Source organism: Lipomyces oligophaga (genome assembly GCF_038497815.1).
Source record: "Lipomyces oligophaga strain CBS 7107 unplaced genomic scaffold V1516scaffold_2, whole genome shotgun sequence".
NCBI classification, from domain to species: Eukaryota; Fungi; Ascomycota; class Lipomycetes; order Lipomycetales; family Lipomycetaceae; genus Lipomyces; species [Lipomyces] oligophaga.
The window spans coordinates 1,780,877-1,807,182 of record NW_027117786.1 but is presented as its reverse complement, the minus strand read 5'-3'; the positions used below and the strand labels follow the sequence as shown (position 1 = coordinate 1,807,182).

The 26,306-nt window shown below is 45.2% G+C and overlaps 10 protein-coding genes across 10 annotated transcripts; 5 read left to right on the top strand and 5 right to left on the bottom strand.

The window, feature by feature from the left end:
- Nucleotides 1-2,836, bottom strand: V1516DRAFT_620666 (uncharacterized protein; the record flags this gene model as incomplete). Its single annotated transcript, XM_066919497.1, has 3 exons — nt 1-2,406; nt 2,464-2,621; nt 2,674-2,836. The coding sequence occupies 3 exons, from the start codon at nt 2,834-2,836 to the stop codon at nt 1-3; spliced, it is 2,727 nt and encodes a 908-aa protein (XP_066779351.1).
- Nucleotides 2,837-4,166: 1,330 nt separating this feature from the next.
- Nucleotides 4,167-6,497, bottom strand: V1516DRAFT_663146 (uncharacterized protein; the record flags this gene model as incomplete). Its single annotated transcript, XM_066920486.1, has 2 exons — nt 4,167-5,495; nt 5,556-6,497. The coding sequence occupies 2 exons, from the start codon at nt 6,495-6,497 to the stop codon at nt 4,167-4,169; spliced, it is 2,271 nt and encodes a 756-aa protein (XP_066779350.1).
- Nucleotides 6,498-7,601: 1,104 nt separating this feature from the next.
- On the top strand, nt 7,602-10,660 carry V1516DRAFT_671991 (uncharacterized protein). The gene has a single exon (XM_066921674.1). It carries the CDS (start codon nt 8,079-8,081, stop codon nt 10,581-10,583), a length of 2,505 nt encoding a protein of 834 aa, XP_066779349.1. The 5' UTR covers nt 7,602-8,078; the 3' UTR covers nt 10,584-10,660.
- Nucleotides 10,661-12,403: 1,743 nt separating this feature from the next.
- V1516DRAFT_671986 (ubiquitin 3 binding protein But2 C-terminal domain-containing protein) lies at nt 12,404-13,736 on the top strand. The gene has a single exon (XM_066921673.1). It carries the CDS (start codon nt 12,488-12,490, stop codon nt 13,523-13,525), a length of 1,038 nt encoding a protein of 345 aa, XP_066779348.1. The 5' UTR covers nt 12,404-12,487; the 3' UTR covers nt 13,526-13,736.
- An 856-nt stretch (nt 13,737-14,592) lies between these two features.
- On the top strand, nt 14,593-15,171 carry V1516DRAFT_616523 (uncharacterized protein; the record flags this gene model as incomplete). The annotated part of the gene is made up of 1 exon (XM_066919346.1): nt 14,593-15,171. A coding segment is annotated over one exon (579 nt), but the record flags the coding sequence as incomplete, so codon positions are not given.
- Nucleotides 15,172-15,707: 536 nt separating this feature from the next.
- On the bottom strand, nt 15,708-17,308 carry V1516DRAFT_671977 (mitochondrial carrier domain-containing protein). The gene is made up of 8 exons (XM_066921672.1): nt 17,043-17,308; nt 16,947-16,984; nt 16,776-16,896; nt 16,716-16,727; nt 16,524-16,663; nt 16,452-16,474; nt 16,259-16,405; nt 15,708-16,210 (listed from the first exon to the last, which is right to left on the bottom strand). Exons 1-8 carry the CDS (start codon nt 17,146-17,148, stop codon nt 15,862-15,864), a joined length of 936 nt encoding a protein of 311 aa, XP_066779346.1. The 5' UTR covers nt 17,149-17,308; the 3' UTR covers nt 15,708-15,861.
- Nucleotides 17,309-17,848: 540 nt separating this feature from the next.
- On the top strand, nt 17,849-19,455 carry V1516DRAFT_221736 (uncharacterized protein). The gene is made up of 2 exons (XM_066918766.1): nt 17,849-18,114; nt 18,162-19,455. Exons 1-2 carry the CDS (start codon nt 17,966-17,968, stop codon nt 19,183-19,185), a joined length of 1,173 nt encoding a protein of 390 aa, XP_066779345.1. The 5' UTR covers nt 17,849-17,965; the 3' UTR covers nt 19,186-19,455.
- V1516DRAFT_671971 (cytidine deaminase-like protein) lies at nt 19,220-20,326 on the bottom strand. The gene is made up of 5 exons (XM_066921671.1): nt 20,026-20,326; nt 19,876-19,980; nt 19,617-19,825; nt 19,468-19,565; nt 19,220-19,422 (listed from the first exon to the last, which is right to left on the bottom strand). The coding sequence occupies exons 1-5, from the start codon at nt 20,068-20,070 to the stop codon at nt 19,283-19,285; spliced, it is 597 nt and encodes a 198-aa protein (XP_066779344.1). The 5' UTR covers nt 20,071-20,326; the 3' UTR covers nt 19,220-19,282.
- V1516DRAFT_671964 (amidase signature domain-containing protein) lies at nt 20,221-22,151 on the top strand. Its single transcript, XM_066921670.1, has 4 exons — nt 20,221-20,685; nt 20,746-20,842; nt 20,901-21,638; nt 21,697-22,151. The coding sequence occupies exons 1-4, from the start codon at nt 20,442-20,444 to the stop codon at nt 22,094-22,096; spliced, it is 1,479 nt and encodes a 492-aa protein (XP_066779343.1). The 5' UTR covers nt 20,221-20,441; the 3' UTR covers nt 22,097-22,151.
- A 22-nt stretch (nt 22,152-22,173) lies between these two features.
- Nucleotides 22,174-24,438, bottom strand: V1516DRAFT_620154 (phosphofructokinase domain-containing protein; the record flags this gene model as incomplete). The annotated part of the gene is made up of 2 exons (XM_066919475.1): nt 22,174-22,558; nt 22,619-24,438. The coding sequence occupies 2 exons, from the start codon at nt 24,436-24,438 to the stop codon at nt 22,174-22,176; spliced, it is 2,205 nt and encodes a 734-aa protein (XP_066779342.1).
- Nucleotides 24,439-26,306: the final 1,868 nt, after the last annotated feature.

The window sequence follows — 26,306 nt, the reverse complement described above, 5'->3', positions numbered from 1 at the left end:
TCACGCTCTCTTACCATTAGCAGCCTCAATCTCGACGTTCTTTCGATCCATGTTCTCAATAATCTTTGTCATATGCTCAATCATCTCCGACATTTTGAAAACTTGCTCCTCTAGACCACGGATCCGAACTGTAGTTTGATCTGTATATAAACTCAAAAAGTCATCGTCATCGTCATCATCATCATCAGCATCTTCTTCGATAGCCTGTTCAGATTCAATTTCACCATCGTCATCTGAGTTATCTTCTTCCTCTTCGTCATCTATCACACTCGAGTAATCGTGTGTCCGAGCTGCTTGCAGTGATAACGCAGACATAGGAACTCGCTCGCTTGTATGATCTGAAAGAGCGTCAGACGCCAAAGCTGCTTTCGCTCCTTTCACAATTGTATCAGACCCTGCCTCGGAAATATCATCGTCGAGTAATGATAGCGTATGCGATTTACGTAAATCACGCAGTAATGCAATCGCTAGTTTAGAACGGCGCGCTGACGCTCGTGACGCCGACGACACCATACTCGACGTTCGCGCTCGTCGCAATTTTGATGTCGTTCGCTCGAGTGGGAGCGTACTACCATCGCCATGAATCAAATTGGAACTTGGCAGTTCATCTCTCATATCTCTTTCGCCGAGAGATGTAGATAGAGGATTACTGTCTGTCGCGGTTGAATTTGCTGTTCCAGAAACCTTTATCGGTTGCGCGACAACCGCTGCTTTTCTGGTCTTTCGTCGCCGTACAACATCACTAGCCTCGTCAAGGGTGACAGACTTTTTGCCTCCTAGTCCCTTTGATCGATTACGTTCAGATCTAGTCGTTGATCCAGACGATTTAACATTTCCTGACCGATTAAAAGAACTGGACGACTCCATAGCCGGAAAGTTACCGTTGGGAATAACACTCCCCATAACTGCTTGATTCGAAACCAAAATTCCCTGCGCAATCCCTCCACCCGCTGAATCTAGTTGAGAGCCCCAGAGTCGCTTCTTTGCATTCGATCCACGAAGATGCAATAAAGACTTTCTCGTCTCGGTTTGCTGGGAAGCATACAAATACTTGAAATTTTCGTACACGTAAAGAATCGCAACAAATGGAGCATGCGTGATTTTTAGAATATAGATTCGTAAATTCCGATACTCGCTGTGGTTGAGGAACAGACGCAACGGCCGAATAATGATTCCAATCAGATTTAACGGCGGATAAAAATACGTCACTCGATCAGACGTCGTGATCGATTCAAGAACTGACGACGAAAATAATAGCATGTATTCTTCGTTTGCATTGTTCATCATCTTTCCGAATCGCTGAGATAGAATTGAAATAACAACCGTAATCAATAGCACATTGGTCAAAATGACAAAGATTAGCATCAACGTGGGCCCAAAAATAGGTGATATCAAAGAAGATGCATCAAGTCCATCATAAGGAGCTCCGAAAAAAACTCGAATTAACAACCAGGCCATCTGATTTACCGTGAAATGATCTCGGCCAAGAAATGAAAACGTAGTTAGAAACCCAACGTAGAGAATAACTATTAAAACCAAAAATTTCATGAAGTCTTTTGTCATTTGTTTCAAGCAAGGAAGTAATGTTCCAAAATATGGCGTAATCGACAGATTTGAGAATACTCGAGGCACAAGCATCAGCGCTTCTAACGCAAGAATATCAAACGCTGCATGCGCATATCGCTCTCGAAACGGAAATACGCTAATCAACCGTACGACGAAAAACGCAAGAAAAACAGCAATCATCGCGAGATCAAACATACTCCAATAATCTGAAACATAAAATCGGATCGATCCAGATTCTCGGACCTGCCCGATTTCTTCGTAGACGAACCCAGCATACCAAATATCTAACAAGATTTCTAATACAGTGATGTGTGTGATATTTCGTTCCGTCAGTACAGCATAATAAAAGGCAAGTAGAGAAGCATAATTCAACATCATAAAGAAAGAGCGATATTTAGGAACTCGAAGACGGGAATACCAATCGTTACCAGCTTTACGTGGATTGTAAATTTTTGCTCGTTTCGTAGACTGGATCGAAATACTCTCCCAAAACACAATTCGACCTTCCCAAATAGAAGTGATAATTTGCTCGACCGGTCGAGAAAGCAGAAATTTTTTTGCGTCACCAAGAATAGCAAGCTCTAATGCGCTCAAACCGACAGCTGATTCTGTGAGAAATGGAGTATCTGAGCTTGCTTGCCGTTCAAGATCAATTTCAGCAGTGGACTGACGAACTGAATATGAAGCTTGCTCGGATGCATTATGATCAGCAAGCAGCGGAGTTGATTCAACGGCTGAAAGGGTATTCACGCTAGTTGAGGATGGGGTAGAAGATTGTGAGGTTGGACGAATAGAGGGCTTACGGGGAATTTCATAAGTGACATATTGAATCAGTTCGTTCTTAAACACGATTAATTAATTTGCATCATACAGATCCGTAGAAATCAATAAACCTACCTCAGGCATATGTGCAGCTAATCGAAGAGCAACAAGCTCAGCCGTAAATGCACGAGCTTCGTGGATCGCACGATCATCTTCTTGCACGGAAAAGTCAAGTCTTGCTGCCAACAAGGCTGCTATAATGGCTGGATGTCGAGTCTGCTCAAGAGATTTTACTGTCGTAAATCAGTTAGATGTTTCTTCCATAAATTGCCTGCGACTACTCACCTAGGGGTCTAATCAGATGAGATGAAAAGGGAGGTCCTCGAAGTTGCTCGTACGTATACGGTGAATCTACCGTTCTGACAATATGCAGCTCGATTTGATACAAAAGCGAAGAAAATGGCATCGAATCATCAAAGTGTGGAAATGGCTGTGCTCGGCGCTCCATGGCTGGTAATGACGCGCTGCCAGCAGGAGTATGAGCTATATTACTTGCCGGAGTACGGTTTCCAGAATATGCGGACGTGCCGAATGTCGAGCGTGGAATAACCATGTTATATTTCTTGGACGCCGGATTGCTCAGTTTGATCACAGATCGAAATTTGACTCAAAAAAATGAGAATGTAAACCTATCTTGAAACGAAAACGCTTGAAAGCGAGTTGCGGATAAAACTGGAACACCGACTCCCTGCTTCCGGTGGCACGTTCAGCCAACAAACACCGATTCAGAGCTGCGAATATCTCAGAATTCACTTCTAGCCAAACTGTTTTTGATTCTCAGCTTTCTCGAATCCTCTTAAGCAGACTCGAATATTCTTATCAGAACAGATCCTTCTCAGTACCCTTTCTTTAACATCGTCGTGCTGCTGTGATTTTAGATTGTGATCTGTCTGTGACCGCACTAGTCATCCTATTATGGGTACACTAAAACAAACAGACTTAGCCACTTATTACCGCTCGTGGCTTGCTTCATGTGGCGACGACTCAAGGACCGCGTCTCTAAGAACCTTAATTCTGCTCCTCTGCGAATAATAAAAACCGAATAGCAGTATCTATAATAATAGATTATTCATTTCGTAAATATAACAAGTAATAATAATCAAACGAAGAAGAAAGAAACATGTACCAAGCGTCAAACATCAAACATCAGACATCAAACATCAGAACATCAAACATCAGAACATCAAGTAAACGTCAATTGAGCAGAAATAGAAAAGAGCGGTCTATTTTTCTTGTTCCTCGAGCCATCAAACACAAACAAAAACTGCATGCAAATTCAATAATACATATCAAAATCAACTCCAGCAAACTAGAGCACACTAAAATTCATCTCAACATAGTCAACTCAGCACATCTCATCATATCGCAAACTAAAAATAATAAAAGTATCTTGAAGTATGATAATGAGTCTGATCACACACATCTAATTCATCTTTAATCTTGCGTCCAGTTGATGTAATTTAGAACCCCCGTCTCGAATTAAAATATATTTCGTTTCGTTTCAAAAGATTGTCATTAATCGTAAAAACGCATCTCCATATTTGATCGGTCGTCTCCGTGCACTAGTTTCGTAGAGTAAGATAATTAGCACATACGATAAATATCAATCGAATCATTCTTCTCTCGCCAAAAATTAAAAGTGAGCCACCATTTCCACAACAAGATATTAGCATTAAAAAACCAACAAATTTGGTAAACGACTTAAAAACTGCAAAAAAATTCAAAGCATTAAAAATCGTGTAAAATGGTACTTGACCATTCAAAGGCGGATGAATAGATCACTCTTCATAATAGGACTGCTGCGCGGAACCTCCATTTCCAGTCACATCCGGCGCTTGATAAAACGATCTCGTCCTATTCGGTGAGTGCATTTCACTAAATGACTTTGCTGATCGTAATAAAGAACTCTCGCCTTCGTAACCTCCATTCCCTCCACTAATTAGCGAAGCACTGGACCCAGCCCAAGCGGCTTGGTTCGACCGAGAATAATCATACAAACCTACAGACTCTGAGAGCGACTGTAGATTATTAGCGGCTATACTTGGTCGATATCTCAGTGAGGTTTGCTGTTGCTGCACCGGCGCTTGAGTCTGCAACGATCTTGGCTGCTGCCGATATGTAACTGTCTCAACATTGGTTCGTTGTCCCCTCGTAACAATAATATCGTCATTTTCACCATGTGACGCTGCGAGTCCCATGGTACGAGTCAAAACCAAAACATGATGTCGCTTAGCCGTCGACCATGGTGGCCCAAAAATCAGCTCGTCTCTCGATAAATCATCACGGAAGAGCAAAATCTCTGAATACAGATCCAAAGTTTCTGGGTCATTCAAGTTCAATTCATACTGACCACTACCAACCGCTGCACTTCGAAGAGACCCTGAGCTAGTAGCATGCATCAAAGGAGGCGGCCCAAGAGCAGTCTTCGACAGCTGTGCATAGCTAGAATGTACTTGCTGCTGCTGTTGCTGCTCTTCCATCTGAGACCTCTTGTTACGCTTTTCTCTCTCGATCCGCTCCCGATCTGCAAGCGGAAGCATTTTTTTGTACTCGACTCTGAGTTTACGACCAGCAATGTCATGTCCATTCAAAACTTTTATAGCCAATGCTGTATCTTCCGGAGTAGTAAAGTTTGCGAACGCAAGACCTCTAAATAATCCCTGGTCAAAATGGTAATTGAATGCATATGGTAAAGTAAGACCCAGTGAAAGCATTGTATCCATGAGTTGTTCCTTCTTCACTGCAAAAGGAATGTTTTTGATAACTATTGCTGTAGGAATCAATTCATCATCACCAATTCCTCCAGCTGACCCACTCTGCAAATAAGTAGAAGAAGCATTTTGAAGGGAAGGTTGATATGCTGAAGTGGGCTGAATTGAACTTGAATTTCCTAAACCCTGATTCTGATGCAATCGCGACATCGTGGACATATTGTATTGAAATTGAGATTGCGTCATTCCAGAGCGACGGCTTGGCTGCATGTCTGAAGAAAATGAATCAGGATAATCAGTAGCTGTGGTGGAAGGTGCAAAAGGAGCGGTAGACACAAGTGACATTCTGGTAGGCAAATATTCATGTTTTGCCAACGAAGACAGAGATTCAAGCGACTACAAACTATTAGCAAAGGTGGACTCATGATTTAACCAACATGTATCTTCAGGACTTACCGAGCGAGCTCGTGGACCAGAAATAGGTCTCCAAATATATTCAGCCGAAGTATGATGAGAAAGTGGCCGACTGCGAGACGAATTCTGTTCATATTGAATAGACCCATCCAGTTTTATAGAAGCAAAATCGGAGCCCAGAGAATCTACGGAGGATGTTGAATAGGAGCTGGGAACATTGCGTAATCTTTGCTGCTGTTGCTTCTGGGAAGAAACTGAAGTATATGTGGTATCTGATATAACAGTGGAGGGATGAAGATTCGATTCGTCAGAAGGGGAGGAATGGAGATCGGTGGGAAAACTCTTAAGGTTAAAAGTAGCTGCCTGTTCGCGCACGGACGAGAGATGGTGAATATCGGATGGGCCCAAAAATGATGACGGCCTTCCAGAGAGGGAGATAGCAGGCGGTGCCGGAAGCGAAAAGGAGGAAAGAATGCGTGAATGAGTGCTAGTATGAGGCTGACCTGTCGAAGACGGCGCAGATGGTCTTGAGAGATCGGATAATGACTTTTGGCTGAGTAGAGGAAGAGGATCAGAGTGCTCAGTCCAAGATTGCGCACTTATAGAAGACGAAGATTCGCGACGGAGCCGGATAGGTTGTTGCAGTGGAGAAATAGATCGAGAAGATCCTAAACGTGAGGGTTGGGACGATAAAGATACGGCAGAGGTATGCTGAAATGGAAGCGAGTGCGTAGAAGATGGAACTGAAGAGGACGACGACGCTGAAGAGGCAGAAGAAGCGGAAGATGCAGTGGAAGAAGAGGAGGTCCACTGAGGGGAATTGGTCGAAAGAGAGCCTAGCGAAGCCGGTGTGGAGTCAGAAGCCGATTTTAGAGCTGATTTCTGACCATGATCAGTGGCGGAAGGAGGAGACGGAGTGGAAGACGAAGGTGGAACGGAGTCGCGGAGGACAGCAGCAGTCGCATATGACGAGAACGAAGGCATGGTAAATGTAAGGGCGACTCCAGAAAAGGAGAATTGGATGCGAGCGATCGCTGCTGCCGACGAGGACGAACCAGAATTTTTTGTAAGGCAATGACAGGTAAAAGTAGAGCAGTAACTAAAACGAAACAAAGAAAGAACAGACAGTCGCTGCTATCTAGATTAGAAACGTCACTAGAATGAATGAAGAACAGGAATGCCGAAGGAGTTTGAAATGGTGGGTGGAATATTGGAAAGAGTGCGTGGTGGAAAACAAACGAGAGACAAGATCCAGAAGGGAACAAAGGAATCGGAAGGCAATCAGACCAGGCTACATGCGAACAGGACTTTATTTTCTTGAAAACAAGAAAAAATTGGCGATCGGAGAGGTCGATACACCGCCTTGACGAGCAATGAGAGTGGCACTGCGGTTGGAGAGGGGATGGGATGGAGAATGGAATGCCCGACCGTGTCTCTCAGGGTTCCACTAAGGGGAGAAAGGAAAAAGGGCAGAAGTGGATGACCTGCGCTTGAAAAACCAACTTCTTTCTCCGCAATCCAGTCAGTTGATATCTGAAGCTAATTGCAAGCAGACTCGAACATATGGAAAAGACAGAATGCAAACTACTCCAGTTTCGAGACCCAGAAAGGAGGGAGAGAGAAGCCGAAGAGGACGATGAAGGACGTTGACCGCGAAAGGCAACAGGAGAAACGAAACCTAGGAAGGGTAATTGAGCTAGTGAAGCCGCAATTTGTATGAGAGATCACGGGGACTTTTGCTACAACAAATGCAGGCAAGGCAGGTCCGCAATCAGACGGCAAAGAGGAAATAAAAGTTAGAGGTAAATTCCAGCAGCGTAGACCTAAATTATATAAAATCGTATCAAACCAGAGCGGTTTTTTTCCGGCCAAAACCTGGTTTCACCACGAGAACTAGATTGACTCCATGTGTCGTGTTCCCACTAACGACCACCTCCGAGCACTAGCCACAATTGCCAAATACGGTGGTCTAATGTACTAAGATTGCCTAATGCGGAAGAACCCTGTCCAGGCTGGTGTGTCTCGTGGCGCCTCTCGGAATGAGCTCAAATCATCCGCAGAGTCCCGAGTTGGCAGACCAGCAGATATTATCAGATGCGGGTCGCAATTACTTATCGGACGGGCAGCAAATGCCAAAACTGAGCAAGTTGATACTGCAGAAATGACTAGTGATCGTCCTAACAAAGGACACTAATCCTCTCGCGAACACCAGAAACACACAGCTTCCCCCTTTTGACCTCGGTCAGACTACTGCTGTTCATTGGGAGGTCGATATGCAGGCAAATGCCAGGAAGAAGCCCCTGACTTACACTGCTTGCTTTCTAGCTTTTCTCGCGGCATCGTGGACCACTACTGCATAGAATTAGTTGCCAGCCCAATCCTGCTACGTGCTTGCGTGCCCTACCGCTTGCCCCTTCCATATATGCTTTACTCTGGTTCTCTGTTTTGAGGGTTTCATTACATCTCTCTTTCGGTTGATCTCCACACTCTCCAGTTGCTCAGTCTGCACAGCGTTTCTGGTGCAGGGTTCTTCAGCTCCCACCCACCACCCCCCATTTCGTCGCCATGTTGCGAGAGTCACGTTCGATGTTTTCGCCCGTCTGTCTCCATCGCCGTCTGGAAAAATGTCTTCAGTCTTATAGCAGAGTCAAGTTTAGTTCTGTTGCGGTCCGCCACACCCGGCCTGCGCCTTCTCTTCATCTGCGTTCGAAAACCCAGATCGGCGGCGCTGGCTCTGATAGCAAGTTTGATCTTTCGTCGCTTCCGGCCTCCACTCTTGGTCCTGCGGATGCAACACTTGAGGACCATTTATTACGTTCTGTATTTGATTCTCGCTCAGAATGGCAGGAATTTTCTTCGGCATCCAAGCGCCATCTCGGCTCCGACCATCGAGGTCTATTGCTCAACTCGACCATCACTACGGCGGACTCGATGGTCGAATTTGCTGAGCGTGCTCTCGCTATTGCCCAACGTCTCACTGCTCATCTAGAGAGCTATCACACTTTGACTTTAGAGAACAGCGATCTGCGACCCATCATTCATACATTTGATCGGCTGTCTGATTCGTTATGCCAAGTTATTGACATGGCCGAATTCATCCGAACTGCTCATCCCGAGCCGAGCTTCATTGCAGCCGCAGAACAAGCTCATGAGCTTCTAATGAACTACATGATTTTACTCAACACGTCTGAAAAGTTGTTTCTAGTTTTACAGAAGGTGCTCACTCACTCTGATGCAAGAACGATTTTGACCACAGAAGAACGTATTGTTGCAAAAACACTTCTGGCAGATTTCATCAAGAATGGTGCGGGACTCGATGACAGCACCAGGAACACTGTCTATTCTCTTCAAGGCGAAATTTCTCGTCTTTCTCGCGATCTTTTGACAAACATCAGTCCTGCAGAAAGTTCGATTCCGGTCGGCTTAACAGAAGCCAATGGCCTTGATCCTACTCTTGTGCGATCAATGCGATCGTCATCTACGTCAACCTCCACATCCAGACGATCGTCCCTATTTCGCAATAACAAACAGATCATACAACTCCCCACGACAGGGCCTGTGGCAAGCATGGCTGCAGCTAGTATTCATGATTCAGACGTGCGGAAGAGGTTGTATATAGCTTCGCACACTGCTAGCGCGGAACGAATTCAAACGTTAGAAAATTTGCTCATGATGCGTCTTGTTCTTGCCAGAACCATGGGTTCAGAAACTTACAGCCATTATGCGCTTGCAGACAAGATGGCCAAAACGCCAGAGTCTGTTGAGAGATTTTTACATGGGTTGGTAAAAAATGTCAGGCCAGGTGCTGAAAGCGAACTTTTAAAATTGAAGGCATTGAAAGCCAAGACGGTGAAGGGAGATGAAAGGGGGATATTTTATGCTTGGGATAGAGACTATTATATTTCCAAAGCAGGCATTCAAAATCGACCTCGCTCAAAACAACCTGATTTTCTAAATGCTTATTTTAGTGTTGGTGTGGTTATGCAAGGGTTGTCGCGGCTGTTTACTCGATTGTATGGTATCCGATTTGTGCCGCGCGAGACTGCTCCGGATGAGACTTGGAGCCCCGATGTGAGACGTTTAGATGTACTCTCCGACTCGGCCGGTGAGGCGGGTGGAGAGCAGCTAATTGGATTGATGTATTGCGATTTGTTTGGCCAAGGATCTAACCGTGCACCGGCTCACTATACCGTACGATGTTCCAGACGAATCTATGGCGAAGAGTTGGAGGAATTGGCGACTTCTGGATCAGCGGGTCTTGGAAAAGTACCGATAACCGAAAAAGATGGGAAGGTATATCAGCTTCCGACAGTGGCTTTAGTGTGTGATTTCGCTGGACGAAGCGATGGCCGCAGCACATTGTTGTCCTTCAACGAAGTAGAAACACTGTTTCATGAGATGGGTCATGCGATGCACTCGATGCTGGGACGGACAGAAATGCATAGCATTGCAGGAACTCGTTGTGCCACAGATTTTGTCGAACTTCCATCAGTTCTGATGGAGCATTTTGCCAGTAACGAGGCTGTTTTGCGATTGTTTGCCCGGCATCATGAGACGGATGAGCCGCTGCCTATGGAATTGCTGAACGAGTATCTTAATGAACGTGACGGATTTACATTCAACAGTACGTATACGCAGATTGAGCTGGCACTTTTGGATCAAGCACTGCATAGTGTAGGAGTGCTTCAAGATGGCAACGGTTTACATTTAGCAAAATCCACTAGTGAGGTGTACAGCTCACTTGCGAAAGAATATTCCTTATATCCTGCCGTTGAGGGATTAAGCTGGCCTGCTATGTTTGGACATTTAGTTGGCTATGGATCTGTGTACTATTCATATTTACTTGATAGAGCGATTGCTGCACGAGTCTGGGGTGAGGTATTTAGTAGCGGTCGGGGAGGTGGGTCTCTTAGTCGGGAGGCTGGCGAGCGGTTCAAGAGTGAGGTTCTCGTTTGGGGAGGCGGTCGAGATCCTTGGGAATGTGTTGCTGGCGTCTTGAAGATGGAAGAGCTTGCTGCCGGAGGTGAAGAAGCAATGGCTGTTGTCTCCGGATGGGCCAATGGTATGTAATCTTTACAATAATTGTATCCGGTGGGTGTAAATAGAATCGCATGTGTATGATCGGAAATAATAATGATATCATTTTTGAATGTGATCAAGTAGGCCATGTGCAGTTAATCGGATAAACAACGAGACCATCGTGAATCCAGCCAATTTAGCCTTGACACTGACCAGCCTTGGTTTCTAAACTTAGACATAGGGGAGTGAGAAGTCTTACGGCTGACGGAGAACTGGGTGGATCCGCAGCCGTGCCAAATAACGTTTTGTGCTAACGCAGGAACAAGAACCCTAATCAGAGTAGAGTTATTCCGGTGGCAGAGGACGAACTGAAAGAGAAAATACATTATATCAGGAAATAGTTATGTGACAATTTTTAATTGAAATTATTGTGAAATGATTTCTGAGTAGTTACGCAAATTTTAGGAGAGCAAGTGGTGAATGTGCATGCACAGAACTTACAAGCTTCACTGTGATAGCTGCTTTACTAGTAAACGGCCAGAGTAGCTGGGAAGAGAACTTCAAGCTCCAGGTCACGATGGGGTGCACGGTGGCGGACGAGTCTAAATGCTCTAAAGTACAACGGCTCCTTCGGACTCGAGCGCAAAGATGATTCTGCGAGATTATTTTTAGGTCTGTAGAGCTGTATAGCTGAATCGTTTTTTTCGTGTACGCTGGTTTAAGCTAGGCCGATCAAGAAATGGCGTCTAGAGTTTTATCATGGGCTTGTCATCTCCTCCTGCGTTACAGCGGTTTATCTATTGGTCTGTCCAAATAGGTGAGCTGGTTAACTCCCCCCTCATTCTTAACTTGATGGAAGCTTCGCCAGGGGAAAAGCTTGCACACAGCACAGGAAAATCATGCGAATGGCGCTATGATAATTTCTCTACTATTTCTGGCTCGGCTATTCTCATCCAGTCATTCTCTATACACGACTTTGATCACCTGGTTCTTGTTGTAGTTCGTCTAGCTCTCTTTTCTACAACTGTAACAAAAATTGATATGAATACACCGTAATTATCTAACAAATTAATCTTTGACTTCTAGGCCACTCCAGTTTAGTAGTAAAATCCACCTATGTAGTGGAGACCTAATCATTTGCTGCAATAATGTCGTCATCGACGATCAAACACAAGCTCAAAAACTGGACCGGACGCCGACCAACGAAGCCGAGGATTAGTTTTCATCTGATCTCCACATCCAACGAATAAGGACATTCGAAGAAAACGTGCCGAGGGCAAGACGAAAAATAAAAGTAAATTACTTCTGTTGAAGACGAGCATATGAGCGGCGGCTTGGTCTAACCGTCGGTCAACGACGTCACTGGTACCTCACCGTTTCCCGAGGTCGAGGAGTTTTTCCGAGTCCATTTCCACATATTTTAATTTCCAAAAGTAAATGCTATGTATTGGAAATATTTTATATTGATATAACAGATATTATAAGAGATTGTAGAATATAGAATCTTTGGGATGCGATTAAAAATCGATTATAAGAGGCTTCAAATGAGCTAGTATTGGCTCTGCTAGAACGAACGAAATATCCCGCATCTCCAGCCGTACCAGTACTGTGAACACGAACGGCCGTGTGCGGTCTGGCAAACCAGCAGACCTTAGTGATCTCGTCGTCTTCCATCTCCTCACCGAGGAAGCATGGATCAGGTCCAGCACTAATGGTTAGCGAATCTATTTTTAATTCTCCAACACCATTTCTTCAAACCGCTATGATTCTGGTTGAGACGTCTGGACCAGGATCTATCGTCACCTATAGATCTCGACAACATAAATATCTCGTCCTCCTCCCCTGCTAGTCCAGTTTTCTTCTACCATCCTCTCATCACTTCTCAAGCATCTTCCTAAAAGTCTTACAACAACACTTTTATCAAACTTAGTTTGTTTCATCAACCTTCTACTAAAATGAAATTCTTTGCTGCTGTCGCTGCTCTTGCTGCTGCCTGCTCTATTGTCGAGGCTCGTCCTCTCAGCGCCCGTGAAACGTCCAAAACATTTGGTGTTCTTGCTATTCGCTCTGGAACTGATCTCCAGTACGCTTCGTTCTATACGTCCGATGGCACTATCAAAGTTGGTGGCACTGAGGATGTTTCCTTTGTGATTAAGAACGATGTTCTCTATGTCGCCGGCACAAACGACATTGTCTATGTTGATCCCAAGACTAGACAGGTGAAGTACGGCGTTTCTCCTCCTTCAGGCGCTATCACCAAAACCTGGTCGCTTGGTTCGGTTGATCTCTTGCTTGATGGGGATGTCTACGCTACCGTGTGCGGATCTTCCGGTGACTACTCTCTTTATTGGGGAAGTGCGTCCAAGTATACCGGTCTTTGCCCCGATGGAAGCGATGGTCAAGGTATCGACACTTATGTCGCTTACACTACGACATCGTCGAGCTCCAAGACCTCTTCTACAAAGACCACTGCTACGGCGACTCCTAAGCCTAAGGCATTGGCTGCAGAGGCCGCTGCACCCACCGTCACCGTACTCCCTCCTAATCTCATTGTCCCTGCTAAGGAAGCTTCTCCTACCTCTCCTCTGCACTCTCAGTACACTGGTACTGTCTCTTCAGTCAAGAGCAGCAACGCTATTTCTTACATCTCTTTTGATGTTCCTCAGCTGAAGAGCAAGGCTAAGGCATGCAAGTTGATCTGGACTCCTCCTTCCAAGGGCTCACTTCCTCATCACTTTGCCGGAGAAAAGTCGTTTTCTATCTATAAGATCAAGTCGCCCATTGATGAGAACACCTTGACCTGGGCCAAGCACCCGGCGCGTGGTGACAAGGTTGCGACTTTCGATGCCACCAAAGCAGACTCTGCGGCAGTCTCCTGCAGCTGGGGTCAGAAGGAACAGTTTGTTCTTCTTCCGGTTGGATCCAATGATGAAGTCAACTGGTTCCAAACTAACAACCCTCTTACCGGTATCAACTTTGTTGTCACCGACTAAGGCCTGGGTCGACAAAATCCCTTTCAAGTCTTACAAGTATGACTTGGCAGACATAATAATTAGTGCATGGATGGAGGATCTGGATGCAATTGGGTTTTAGTTTTAATCATTTATATTTTTTAATAGTTCATATCATATTTCATATTTCATGTGAGGGTTTCCTTGTGATGTTCCCATAGTAGTAATTTTCAATGCACTTTGAATTTCATTACCTTTTGTAATCAAAGTACCGACAAAATCCTAAACTGGAAATTAATCAATTCAAGCGGTTATAATTGCCATCCGACACAGACAAGAATATTTAAATAGTTAATTTGTTCTTCGATCTGGGATAATTTTACCAATCTGGGGCGAGTGAACTGAACGACAGATCACATCTTCATGCCACATGCCACATGCCACAAGCCATATACCACATGATTGACATGCGATTCCATAAATTTGATTCCTAACCATTGTCATAAACCTAAGAAAATAAGGCTTTTCAAAAAATTTTTTTTCATTTATATTTATTATGTATTGTGCAAGAATTTGATATTGGAGATTCAAGTAGCCTAACAGAGAGTTTGTTCACGTGATGCAGATCGGGATATCGTGTGCCAGAAGGATAGTCCGAATTACGCCGGCGTACTAATTCACGTAAACACTCTAGCACACGACCGTCGGAGACAGGAAGAACCATATCAGACAGCGAGCTAAATTTCTGGATTTCTTCTTTGTACATAGACGGCTGGCTTTACAATATCCACAAGATGCCGTCTGTAGTCGGTCGGTCGACGTCGACATTAGGATCAATAGTTGGATCGGGTGGATACACGCAGCGGCAGTTGCTCTCGTTTGTTCTGGCGCAATTTTCGACTTATTCACTCTTTTCGGCTCCATTCTACGAAGACACACGGGCAATCTTTGCGCAGTTTGTACCGTTTCCGCTAACGTTCCCGGTCACAATATCAGGTGCAGCGCGAGGGATCCGACCAAGTCAAGAACGGCGGCCGCAGACACTGGCTAAGAATTTCTTCAGCAGTAGGTCGTGTTTACAAGCCTCACTTCATCGGACGGCGCGAAACTCGAGCAGCGATGGTGGGTTTGTACGATGGCCGACGAAACTGAATCCGACACCGTACGAGATATTTCACATGACGAAGGCGACTTTTTCGAGCAGGGAGCTGAAACGAAGATACGTGCTACTGGTTAAGCAGTATCACCCGGATAAGCTAAAAACTGAAGATATCTCACCAAAAGTTGAGAAAGTGATGCGGGACCGCTTTCATCGATTGGTCGCTGCGTATGAACTGCTCAACGACCCGGCGATGCGTAAGTCCTACGACGTCTTTGGACTAGGCTGGGCCTACGAGAGCGCAGACGGCGTGACACATAAACGTAGTCGCAGCTATTCGCCCTATAAATACGATCCCTTTGCGACTGAACGCATGTGGGCCTCAGGGCAGTATTCTGATCCGAAGCGGCCACCTCCACCCCCAAAGGCTAGGCCTGTGGATCATGAAAAGAATATGCAGACTCTCATTTGGATCATTCTGATCGTTACTGGTGTCACTGTACTGCAAAGTATGCGCTTCATTACTTGGACATACTACGACAGTGGGGTATCCTGGACCTATTCCGGGAATCTGACTGAGGCCCGCCGCCGAAGAGCTAGAGAGCTACCAGCACCTGAAGTAGTACAGGATGTGACAGACTTGGTTTCAAAGTTCAGTGGTATTGATCCAGACGGTGTTTGTATTCCTGAAACTGTGTTCGAGGAAGCAGCGTTGGTAAGGGATTATGAGATGTTGAAGCAGAAAGATTTCGAGTCATTTGCAGCCTTAGATCGTGAGTCTTTGTTTGACGACAAAGTCATTCATGCTCGACCTTTAGTTCGAGAGCGACCCTCATTTCAGAACTTCAAAGAGGTTCCGAGATCGTCTGTGGATACAGTAGTGAGTCCTGTCGCAGCACCACTTGCAGGACAAGGCGCGGAGACAGGAGATAATCCAAATTTTTCCAATCCTGAACTGTCTTCTGATCCCGTTCTACGAATTGGTCAAATGTTTGAAAAATTGCATCGTCGCGCGGTCGCAGATAGAATTGACCGAAATGCTCAACCGTTTGTTTCGTTGGAAAATAAGTATATTTTGAAATGTCGGCAGGCATTTATGACCGATCGATATGTGCGTACCCGGCTGCGATCATTGGCCGATTTGGAAATACAGATGAATCAAGAATATGAACAGGAAGTTTTACACCCGCAACTTGCTTCAGGATCAGGTTTTGGGCCTCGCTTAGAAAAACGATAATATTCGTCTACGCGTTTCATAATATACATCTCTCTTTTCTACTCATCCCATTACTCTCATAGCTAGCTCGAATGCATAGAAAGTACATGCATTAACGGGAGCAGCCCGAAGAATAGTTGGTACGAATCCCCGGAAAAATCCGCTAATGCCTGCGGCCGCGTAGGTTTTCCGGAAGCAATCAAGCGTTGATTTGTACTGTCTTTGCGTAGGATTGATTGCGTCGGTCTGCATCCGGGATTTTACGACGTCGAACGGGTAGGCGGTTAGCCATACACTGTATCCTGCACAGCCTCCGTAGATGCATAATCTCCAGCCAGGAATCTCGGACCGCTTAAGCCCATTGTCGTGCATGTCTTTGTTGACAAGGTATTCATAAGTTAAAAAGTATATTCTATTGAGTTAATGTCTTGAAAACGAATCCCGAGACTTGTTAGCATACCCCATGCCATGGCCTTCTCGAAGCAGAGTCGGTGTAATGCCTCTGTAGATACCTGCGATTCCGGCTTGAGCACGAACTTGTCTCAAAACGTCCATTGGGCCTGTGAATTGTTTGGGCACATTATTTGTCTGCGTTTGTAGTCGAATTCTGGATATTAGCTTCAATACTGCACGGTGACCGACGAGGCACTTACCGAACTTGCTCTATAGGCCCGCACTGATAAACGTTAGTCAGACATTCCATTTGCAGAAAGAGTCAACTGTACCAAAAACGAATTTGCAACTCCAGACACGACGCCTGAAATATAATATTGAGGATATGTCAGACTCGTGGAAAGTGATGTCGGCTGGTTTTGGGAGTTGAAGATCCGTTTCATGCTTTCAAATATGCCGAATTGAATAGATACTGAAATCAAAATTTGGTTAGGTACAGCAAAAGAGTATCTCAAATAACATACCACATGCACCAACTAGAAAGTTAGAACTGGAAACTCACAACTAGTACCAAGAAAACTTACCTCCGACCAGCGGAGTCAATGTACCCTTGTAAAAAGCCAAGGGCCCTTCAGTCGTAATTAATTTTCTGATCACATCCAACGCACCAGAGTAAGTTCCTGGTGGTGCGCTTTGTAGCCGGACCTGAGAGACATTAGCAGGTTAATGGTATTGAGATAAGCATCGATATATACTTTCGTAGTGTCGAACGGCTGGCCGACTAGTACCTGAGCTGAAAAGTTACAGGTTAGCCGACTTAGACCTCAATTATACTGAATGCATATTCATACCAATTCCTCCACAAGTTCCTGCTGCAACGTCTTTCAATACTCGTAACGAACTCTGAGCATCTGACTGCTCGACTGCTTCAATGATCTGAGGTTCACCTTCTTCCATTTTGTACGCTATTCTTGGAGAAAGTGAGCTCAATTGAATATATATTAATCGCTATATGTTATTTGCAAATTGTGTTCGTATTTTTCTGTATATGTAACCCCTCGAAAATATAGAATATAAAGTGCAAATTTTGAATGCTTGTTAACGTGATGATTGGTAAGGGCTGCTTGGGAGTATTGGAGAAAAATCTCGGGGACGATGAACAATAGCGGTACAATCATGATAGATTCTGTAACTCTAATTGAAACTGTATATAGAATAAAGCTGACTTGTTAAGAATTATCTTTAAATTCTTCAGCTGGTAGTAATGGTAATGTTGTGGTTTCGCTCTCCACTTGGCTGCAGTCTGATCAGCTTCATCGGAGCATAGTATAATGCTTGGATAGCTTAGAAATCTAGAACCATGGAGTTTCGAAATATAAATCCATGTATGGAACAGCAATTTGTAGTGGTTATTGCTTGCTTGTATTTTATTCTCAGGATAATGCTGCAACTACAGGCACATAAAAATGTTTGGGGAACCCACAACTGCTTAACGCACAGCTGAAATAAGTTATATCTGACTGAATTCAGCATGACCATATATCAAGCTATATCTATGGTTATATCGATTTTACCTATATTTTGAATCCTATTTTATTGCTCTTTGAGCTTACTTCATTATCATTTCATCAACATTATGTGATTTCATCTGCAAATAAGCCGCACTGGTAGCCAAAGTCCCGAGCAACCGTGTGGGGTATATCATCATTATACCTTTACATAATCTTCTCATTCATTGGTACGATTCTAGATCCACAATCGTGAAGAAACTGCAATGATGAGCGTAAGATCAGTGACTGCAGTTGTGCAACGAGCTATTACAAGACTACATGTCAATGGGCAATCGAGCTGCCGACGCTTCTATTCGGCAGAATCCAAGGCAATTGTTTTTGAAACCAATGGAAAACCACTAGATGTATTGAAGTATGGATTGATCATGGTTTCAAAAGACAGAGCATTTACAGAATTAGATTGCATACGTTTGCGCTACCGGACCTGAGCGATGATACAATTCTGGTCAAGTTTCTTGCGTCACCAATTAACCCGGCTGACATCAACCAAGTGGAAGGAGTCTATCCGCTCAAGCCTCCATTCCAAACATCAGCGCTTTCGTCTGAAATACCAATTGCTCTCGGTGGAAATGAGGGTGTTGTTGAAATTCTCGAAGTCGGCAAAAAGGTATTGAATTTTAAACCTGGTGACAGAGCAATCATGCGTCATACCGTGTTTGGCACCTGGCGTACCAAAGCCATCGCAACGATCGACGACTTAACCAAGATTCCGTATCCCGTGTCCGAGATATCTGCTCTTCAGGCTGCAACCGCGTCTGTAAATCCAACAACGGCATATAATATGCTTCGCGAGTTTGTTGAGCTCAAACCTGGAGACTGGTTCATTCAGACAGGAGCTAACTCTGGGGTCGGCCGGGCCGCAATTCAGCTTGGTCGACTGTGGGGGCTTAAGAGTATTAACGTCGTTCGCAGCCGCGACAATATTGAGGAGCTGCGTGCGGATTTGAGTTCTCTGGGTGCTACCAAAGTTGTCACTGACTCAGAACTTGCTGATAAAGGTTTCCGTAAAGTAATCAAGGATTGGACTGGCTCTTCGCCGATCAAGCTCGGTCTCAACTGTACTGGTGGTGACTCGACTACAAACATCGCTCGTCAGCTTGCTGAAGGTGGGCATTTGATCACCTATGGAGGCATGGCTCGAAAGCCTGTCACGATCCCTGTCAGTTTGTTTATCTTCAAAGATATTCACTGCCATGGCTATTGGCTTTCTCGATGGTCTGATGCAAACCCGGAAGCTAAGGAAACCATTGTTAATGAGATTTTTGATCTGATTCGAACGGGAGAATTGAAAGATGTTCCAGTAGACAAATGGGTTTGGAAACAAAACATGACTGACGCAGAGTTGCTCGATACTTTCAAAGCCGGTGTAGCAGCATATATCAACGGAGCACAAGGAAGAAAACAGATTTTGGTCCAGGAATAGTTTCTAACATTAACTAAATTTAGTCATATTGAAATTTTGTTGTTACGGTTACTTTATTATTATCATTAACACCTCTATACAAATACATATAAATACATCACTTCCCAGAACTAATTTGGGAAAGCATTTCTTTACCGTAGAGCTGTTCCATTTCAGACTCAGACACGTACTTTCCCAATTCCAAGGGAAGAAAGTCCGTTTTTAGCTCTCGACTTTTCTTGGTTTTCGGCGTCGGCGCTGATAGATTAGTTCCATAGCTTTTCATCCAAATCATCGACTCACCCTTTCCATTTTCCTGAAGATAGAACCGTCGAAGCAGCATGATGGCTTCTTCTCGGAGAAACCCAGGATATACAGAAAACGGTCGTTCAACACCGGGACTGATTGTATTAGTTTGATTCACCGATTCGGAACCGAGTATGCTAACTCACTCTGAGCTGATTTTCAGGACACTCCCACAACCGCCGAACCTATCGTTTGCACAGCCGAAATAAACAGATCGGATCTGCAGTTGCCGTAAGGCAGACGCGCACATCACGCATGGCTCAACAGTTACGTATAAATCAATATCCTGGAAGATATCAGCCGTATGGGTTTCCAATATCTTCTCAATTCCTAGGAACTCGGCATGTCGGGTACCCTATCAAAGTCAATACTTCTGAAGAAAGACAGCCTGTCAGTAGAACTCACACAAAGTGACCGGTTTGTATCATTCATCCCTTTCGCTATGATTTTGTTCTCATGTACGTAAACACAGCCAACGGGAACTTCATCCGATTCAAAGGCCAGATTAGCCTTCTTAGATTAGCAGCTGATTGAATCAGAAATAAAAACAAGTACCATTTGAAGAGCTTCTTTCATGAATTCATGATGTTTTGTGGCCATATCATGTTACTGTGTAATAAATATTGTCCAAATTAGATTTTATGCATGTGTGTTGGATATGTCCAGCTATATGAGAAATTCCTGCTGGGATGTATTGGCTTAGGGCTGTCCGTCCAGAAACTTGTAAGATTATCATACAACGAATTTGCAGTATTATGTGCTTATAGTTTAAATGAATATATTAACAGCTAGCTGTAAGATTGGGCTTTCATATATAGAGCATCAAAAAATCTTTAAGCATTTCAGTCTTGGTGAATGTTGTCAGATATGGCTTGTTAGCGCGGGATGAAATCAAAGCAGAAATAACTCCCAGTAAAACTAATTCTTCCAAACGATTTACAGGTTTTATCCATAACACAACCAATAGAGCAATGAACACCCTTGAAACTGTCGTCTTATCGAGTCTCAAATGTGTCCAGAGAATTGAGCAGCTAAATGGTCGAATTAATGCTATTACGACACCGGTGCCGAGTGCAGTGGTTCTCAAGCAACTTCAAGCGATCGACACCAAGATCGTAGATCCACGAAAACCGCTTGCTGGCCGCTTGGTCGCATTTAAGGATAACATGTGCACTACTAGTCTGACAACAAGCTGCGCCTCGAATATGCTGAAAGGTATTGCTGTCGCTGTTTCTATGAGTTTAGCGGAAAGACGAGAGTGACTAATATGGTCAGATTTCATGAGCCCGTATAATGCGACGGTCGTCGAGAAGCTGCTGGATGCTGGAGCGATCAGTGTAGGGAAAACGAATATGGACGAGTTTGCAATGGGGTGAGTTAGATATCAGGTTCTTTCCGCATTTGAGACTGCATCATTTAACCGCTACCAGTACAGATAATATCAATACCATTTACGGACCACCGCTAAACCCACTGTACGAAGTCGAAACTTCAACAGGAGGATCCTCAGGTGGTTCTGCGGCAGCCGTCGCAAGTGGGATGTGCTTTGCAGCTCTAGGTACTGACACAGGTGGGTCTGTCCGCTTACCGGCTGCATATTGTGGTATTGTCGGGTTCAAACCATCGTATGGGTTGATTTCGAGATGGGGTGTAATCGCGTATGCCCAGAGTCTCGATACAGTCGGGATTCTCGCACAGGAGGTGGAAGACGTGAAGACTGTGTTTGACATTCTCACTGAGTACGATTCCAAAGATCCGACCAGCTGGAAGCCTACTTTTCGGGAACAGGTGGCACAGCAAATCAAGACTGTTCGAACCTCCAGAACACGTCCGAAATTTGGAGTTCCCCATGAATTTAATCTCGAAAACTTATCCCCGGTCGTCCGAAAAGGCTGGAGCTTGTTTCTAAAGAAAATTCTTGGTCTGGAATATGAAATCTACAAGGTTTCTATCCCAACCATGAAACACGCGCTCCCAACCTACTACATCATCGCCCCAGCAGAAGCAGCATCGAACTTAGCTAGATATGATGGCGTGCGATATGGGTTTCGGGCAGAAACTGATCGTGATGAGTCGGATCAAGTTCCCTATGGGATGACGCGTGCAATTGGGTTTGGCAAAGAAGTTCGGCGCAGGATTCTCTTGGGCAATTATAATCTGACTTCAGAGTAAGCATTCTCTTGTCTCTATCTTTTGCATCGTCATCATTTACTTAATATGACTTAGTTCTCTGAATAATCATTACCTTCAAGCACAGCGTGTCCGAGCCTTATTGCGACGAGACTTTGACGCTGTCTTCAGTTTGCCGAACCCGCTCTCTGAGGGCGCTGCCAGCTCACCACGTTCACCCACTGCGGTCGACTTTCTCATCACGCCCTGCTCAACAGACCTTCCACCTACTCTTCAAGCTGTCCAAAGCCGTGCATCCCCTCTCGATGCATATGTGAATGATGTGCTGACCGTTCCTGCAAGTTTGGTAGGTATCCCGGCAATTACAATCCCGTTTTCGTTTAACTATGTGGACCCTGAGACAAAGCTTTCTGAGAAGAAAACGATTGGAATCCAGCTTTTGGCACAAATGGGTGACGACTACAGTCTTCTTGCTTCCGCACAAGAATTATCTTGATTTGTACTTTTAAGAAACATAAAATAATAATATAGAGCATAGAGTATCTAATTAATTCGTATCTAATTGAAGTAAATCTAATGATCAGGTCTTCCGGAAAGTGCATCGGAGACTTTGCGAACTGTAGTCCAGAATGTTTTTCGTGGCCGTCGGTGCACAAGCTCAGCTTCGTGATCAAACAAATATTTGACCGACGTAAATTCGACACCAGCACCAATGATTCCAATGACGGCTGCAGTTTCCGAAGAACCGCGCCCAGATTCGTGCGTCTGTGCAGTCTCGAGGAATTGCATGCATTTTAGTGCAAGCCGCGTTGCACGCAGACGATCCATTGGCGATGGAATTCCACCTTGCTGAACATGACCTGGATTCGCCGTACGTGCGTCAAATCGACCCTTGGCTTCTTCACGAATGATATCAGCAATGACTTCCGTGGTAAATACCTTTGAAGCCTTCTCATTCCTATAGAGCCCACAGTGTTAGAACATCCGGGCTCTTCTTGACTCGAAAGAAAATACTTACCGGAGAATCAACTTGCCGGCCCGATTTTGGCCCTCATCCTGCGCGTAGCTCTGCCGTAGAAATTCACAATCTTTCGCAAGCTTGGAAAGACTGATTCCTTCCTCGGGAGTATAGACTGCCGACGCACCTACACAAAGCCCAGCAAACGTAGCCACGTACCCTGACTTGCCGCCTTGAACCTCAACGACAAACACTCGCCGGCGAGTCGCACTGGCAGACTGCTTGATCACATCGCAGTATTCTACAAGCGCATTCAGACAGGTATCACTGCCAACCGAATACTCGGTACCTGGTACATTGTTGGAAATGGTTGCGGGAAGGCATACCATAGGAATTCGGAGCGCAGGATAGTTCGCTCGAGCCTGCTCGAGCTGGTATAACGATAAAAACGCTTCAAACCCTCCAACAATCAAAAGTCCGTCAAATGCGTACTTCTGGAAGTAATAGGCGACCATACCTAGGTCCACGTCGGGCAAATTCCTGTTTGTCCCGATCTCTGACCCCCCTCGGATAACCCAGTTCTCCACATCGAGCCAGTCAAGCTCTTTCACGGAGTCATGCCGTGCAAGACCTGTAAATCCGTTATGAATCGCAAGCGGCCGATGGCCTCGAGAGAGACAGTAGCAGGCAGCAGCACGGACAGCAGCATTCATACCCCCTGCTGGAGCACCGATATTGATGATAGCAATACGAAGCCGTTTATCGCTCGCAAGCTTCATCTCCGCAGAGTCAATATTACTAAGTGTTTTGAACGCGTCTAAGTAGTCTTTGAACTCAGAATCACGTAGAGACATCGCTTTGTCAAACTCCCGGTTCTTGATAGCGACAGCAACCTGCTTCGTCAGTGCAACCGACTCAACCAGTGGCTTTCGGCTAACAGCATTTGCGGTCATTCCGATCATTGGCGACGGTGTTTCCGGGGTAGAGTCGAGCACTGCTTCAACGGCTTCAAAGCCCTGTAGCGAAGAAATTATACGATCATATGCTACCGCGGCACCGCCGCGCTGAACATGACCTAGCGTAGTGATTCGAGTATCGAGACCAAGACGATCCACCAGAAGATTCTTTACGTCGACAGCGGTAATTGGCTTCAGATCCGAGTCAATAGCACCTTCAGCTACAATCACTATTGTTTTTCTCTTTCCTTTATTTCGGTGAGCACTGACAACAGAGCAGATATGATCACCCCAACTCGAAGCATTTGGAGGTTGCTCTGGAATAAAAATGTAATCAGCTCCAGTAGCTATGCCGGCCATGAGTGCTAGCCAACCGCAATGACGACCCATGACTTCAACAACAAAAGCTCGTGAGTGCGATAAGGCTGTAGCATCGATGAAATCAACGCTTTGACAGATCCGAGTCAGCGAAGAATAAGCACCAATAGTAGCATCAGTGGAAGACATGTCGTTATCAATGGATCCAACAAGACCGACAATTGTCAAATGCTCATAGCCTGAAATTTGACTTGATGACAATTCACCCTTGTCCACAAGTTCATGAAGTAGATCAGGCCATTCTGCCCGGAAAAGATCGGCTCCAGTAAGAGATCCGTCACCACCGCAAACAATCAGAGCATCAATGCCATTGACAATCATGTTTTTCGCGGCTTGAAGACGTCCCCAACGCTCTCTGAATGCTGCACATCTAGCGGTACCGATCAAGGTTCCACCCTCAGACAACCATCCTCGAACATCTGCCCAACCCATTTTTTTCATCATATGTCCGCCCTGAACAAGACCTTCATAGCCTTCGTAAATAGCATAGGGATCACAACCTTTGGTGAGAGCAGTTCGAACTACAGCACGAACAGCGCCGTTCATACCAGGAGCATCACCGCCCGAGGTGATAATGCCGATTTTCTTACGCTTCAAGGGTTTATCGACTGGAAGTTGGAGCGTAGGTTCTCCAAGATCAAGCCGGGCGACGGCATCATGCACGAGAGTGTCGAGCGAAGCATTACTAGTTGTGAAAGGATTATTTTTACTAGTAAAACCAATGAACGTTCCTGCGGGATCATGAGTATAGACCTCGATAGGATCTGTATCCGAAGGTAGAGGTTGATAAAGCGTCTTGCGACGACGAAGATGCATAATGACAGCATCGATGCGAGGAGTGTAGAAGACTAGCGCAGGATTGAGACTGCGCCAGTCGCGCTCTTCGGAAAAAGCATTCTTGTCTTCTAGCTGCTCGCCAGGAGCAGGTTTAGAAGGAACTAGACGGAGCTTAATGATGACTCGCTCACCCTCGCGAACTCTTGATCCGCTGGAATAGAGCCAAGACTCTTTAGTCGAGGAAAAACAGTGGTCAGAGCTAGAGACGGCATTGGGCGAGTTTCGGTCGTAGAAGACAACTTCCTGAAAGCCGAGATCGAGATAAAAGCTGGAGGTGCTTTCGAAGATCTGGTCGGTCGATGCGATGATTGACTGGAAGGAGACACCATGGACGAGCGACAGAGTATCAGGCGGCAAAGCCAAGTCAATGCGAGTCTCTGGGCGGGGTAAGATATAGGGCGAGGACATTGTTGCAAATTATGGGATCAGATTGGTCGAAACAACAGACGAAAAGAAGACGACGAACGTAAATAATTCGTAGCCGTTATTTGTAAGCAACAGCGACGACCTTTGCTGTTAACTGCACGTCGACAGTCTCCGTGGTCATCAAACGAAACCAAAAATTCACTGAATCGAGAGAAGTTTGCTAGCCAAGCACAGCGGAACAATGCGAAGACACATCCGGTTAGGTCTAGTCACATGACTAGATGTGACAAGTACGGGTACTAAGGTTACTGGATGGAAACCATGAGAGCGGCAGAGGAAGTAGACAGAGGAGAGCGACAGAAAACTAGAGGGAAGCGTGGACGGAGCTTATGAGGGAGCGGAACAGAAATAGCCGAACTACGGCAAGTGCGGAGAAATGCTGAGCGGATTTGGATGAGTTGAAAGTGCAAATGCAAGTGCAGGTACGCGAGGATCTGCGAATGCTGAGAGAGCGCGAAGTTGTTTAGGTGTGAAGCACGGCAATTTCGGTAAAATAAACGTGACAAGCAGAGGATATTGCGGGTCTGATTGGATATGATTCTTTGTTTTGAAGTCGGTCCGGAGAAAAGACGACGAGAAACAGTTTCGGGCGAGGACTTCTCCACAAAAAGAGAAGGCGTGGAATGTGGCGGAGAAAGAAGATCGAACGTCGTCAGAAAGTAGAGCAGTAGCGAGACGATTGGCGACCTCGCCAATTCTGTCTACGCTACAGACACCAATCTGCGATGTTCAAAAGTGAATGGACGAGCGAGCAAAGGAATGTGTGATGGAAATACGATAGGCAACCAAGCCAGAGACAGAGTACAGAAGCCATTTAGAACAGAGGGCCCGGGAAGTGTCTGCGATTTCAATCTGACGCCGTATCACATCGTATACTACTGTGTGACAAGTATGACAAAGGATGACACTACAGAAGCAAAACAGACATAAAGATATCAAATAGCAGATTTTGACTAATTCGGTTGTTTGATAGCAGGCGCTGCAGGACGACGCGATGCGCGACCTTTGCGTGGATTTTGCTCGTGATCGGAGAAATAGGAGTAAACATACGTAAACACATGTAGACACAGAAGCTAATCCGGCCGGATTCTGCAAACACGACGCGGGCAGCGCCAGGAGCATACATACAACCACCACAAACTTGTCAGCTG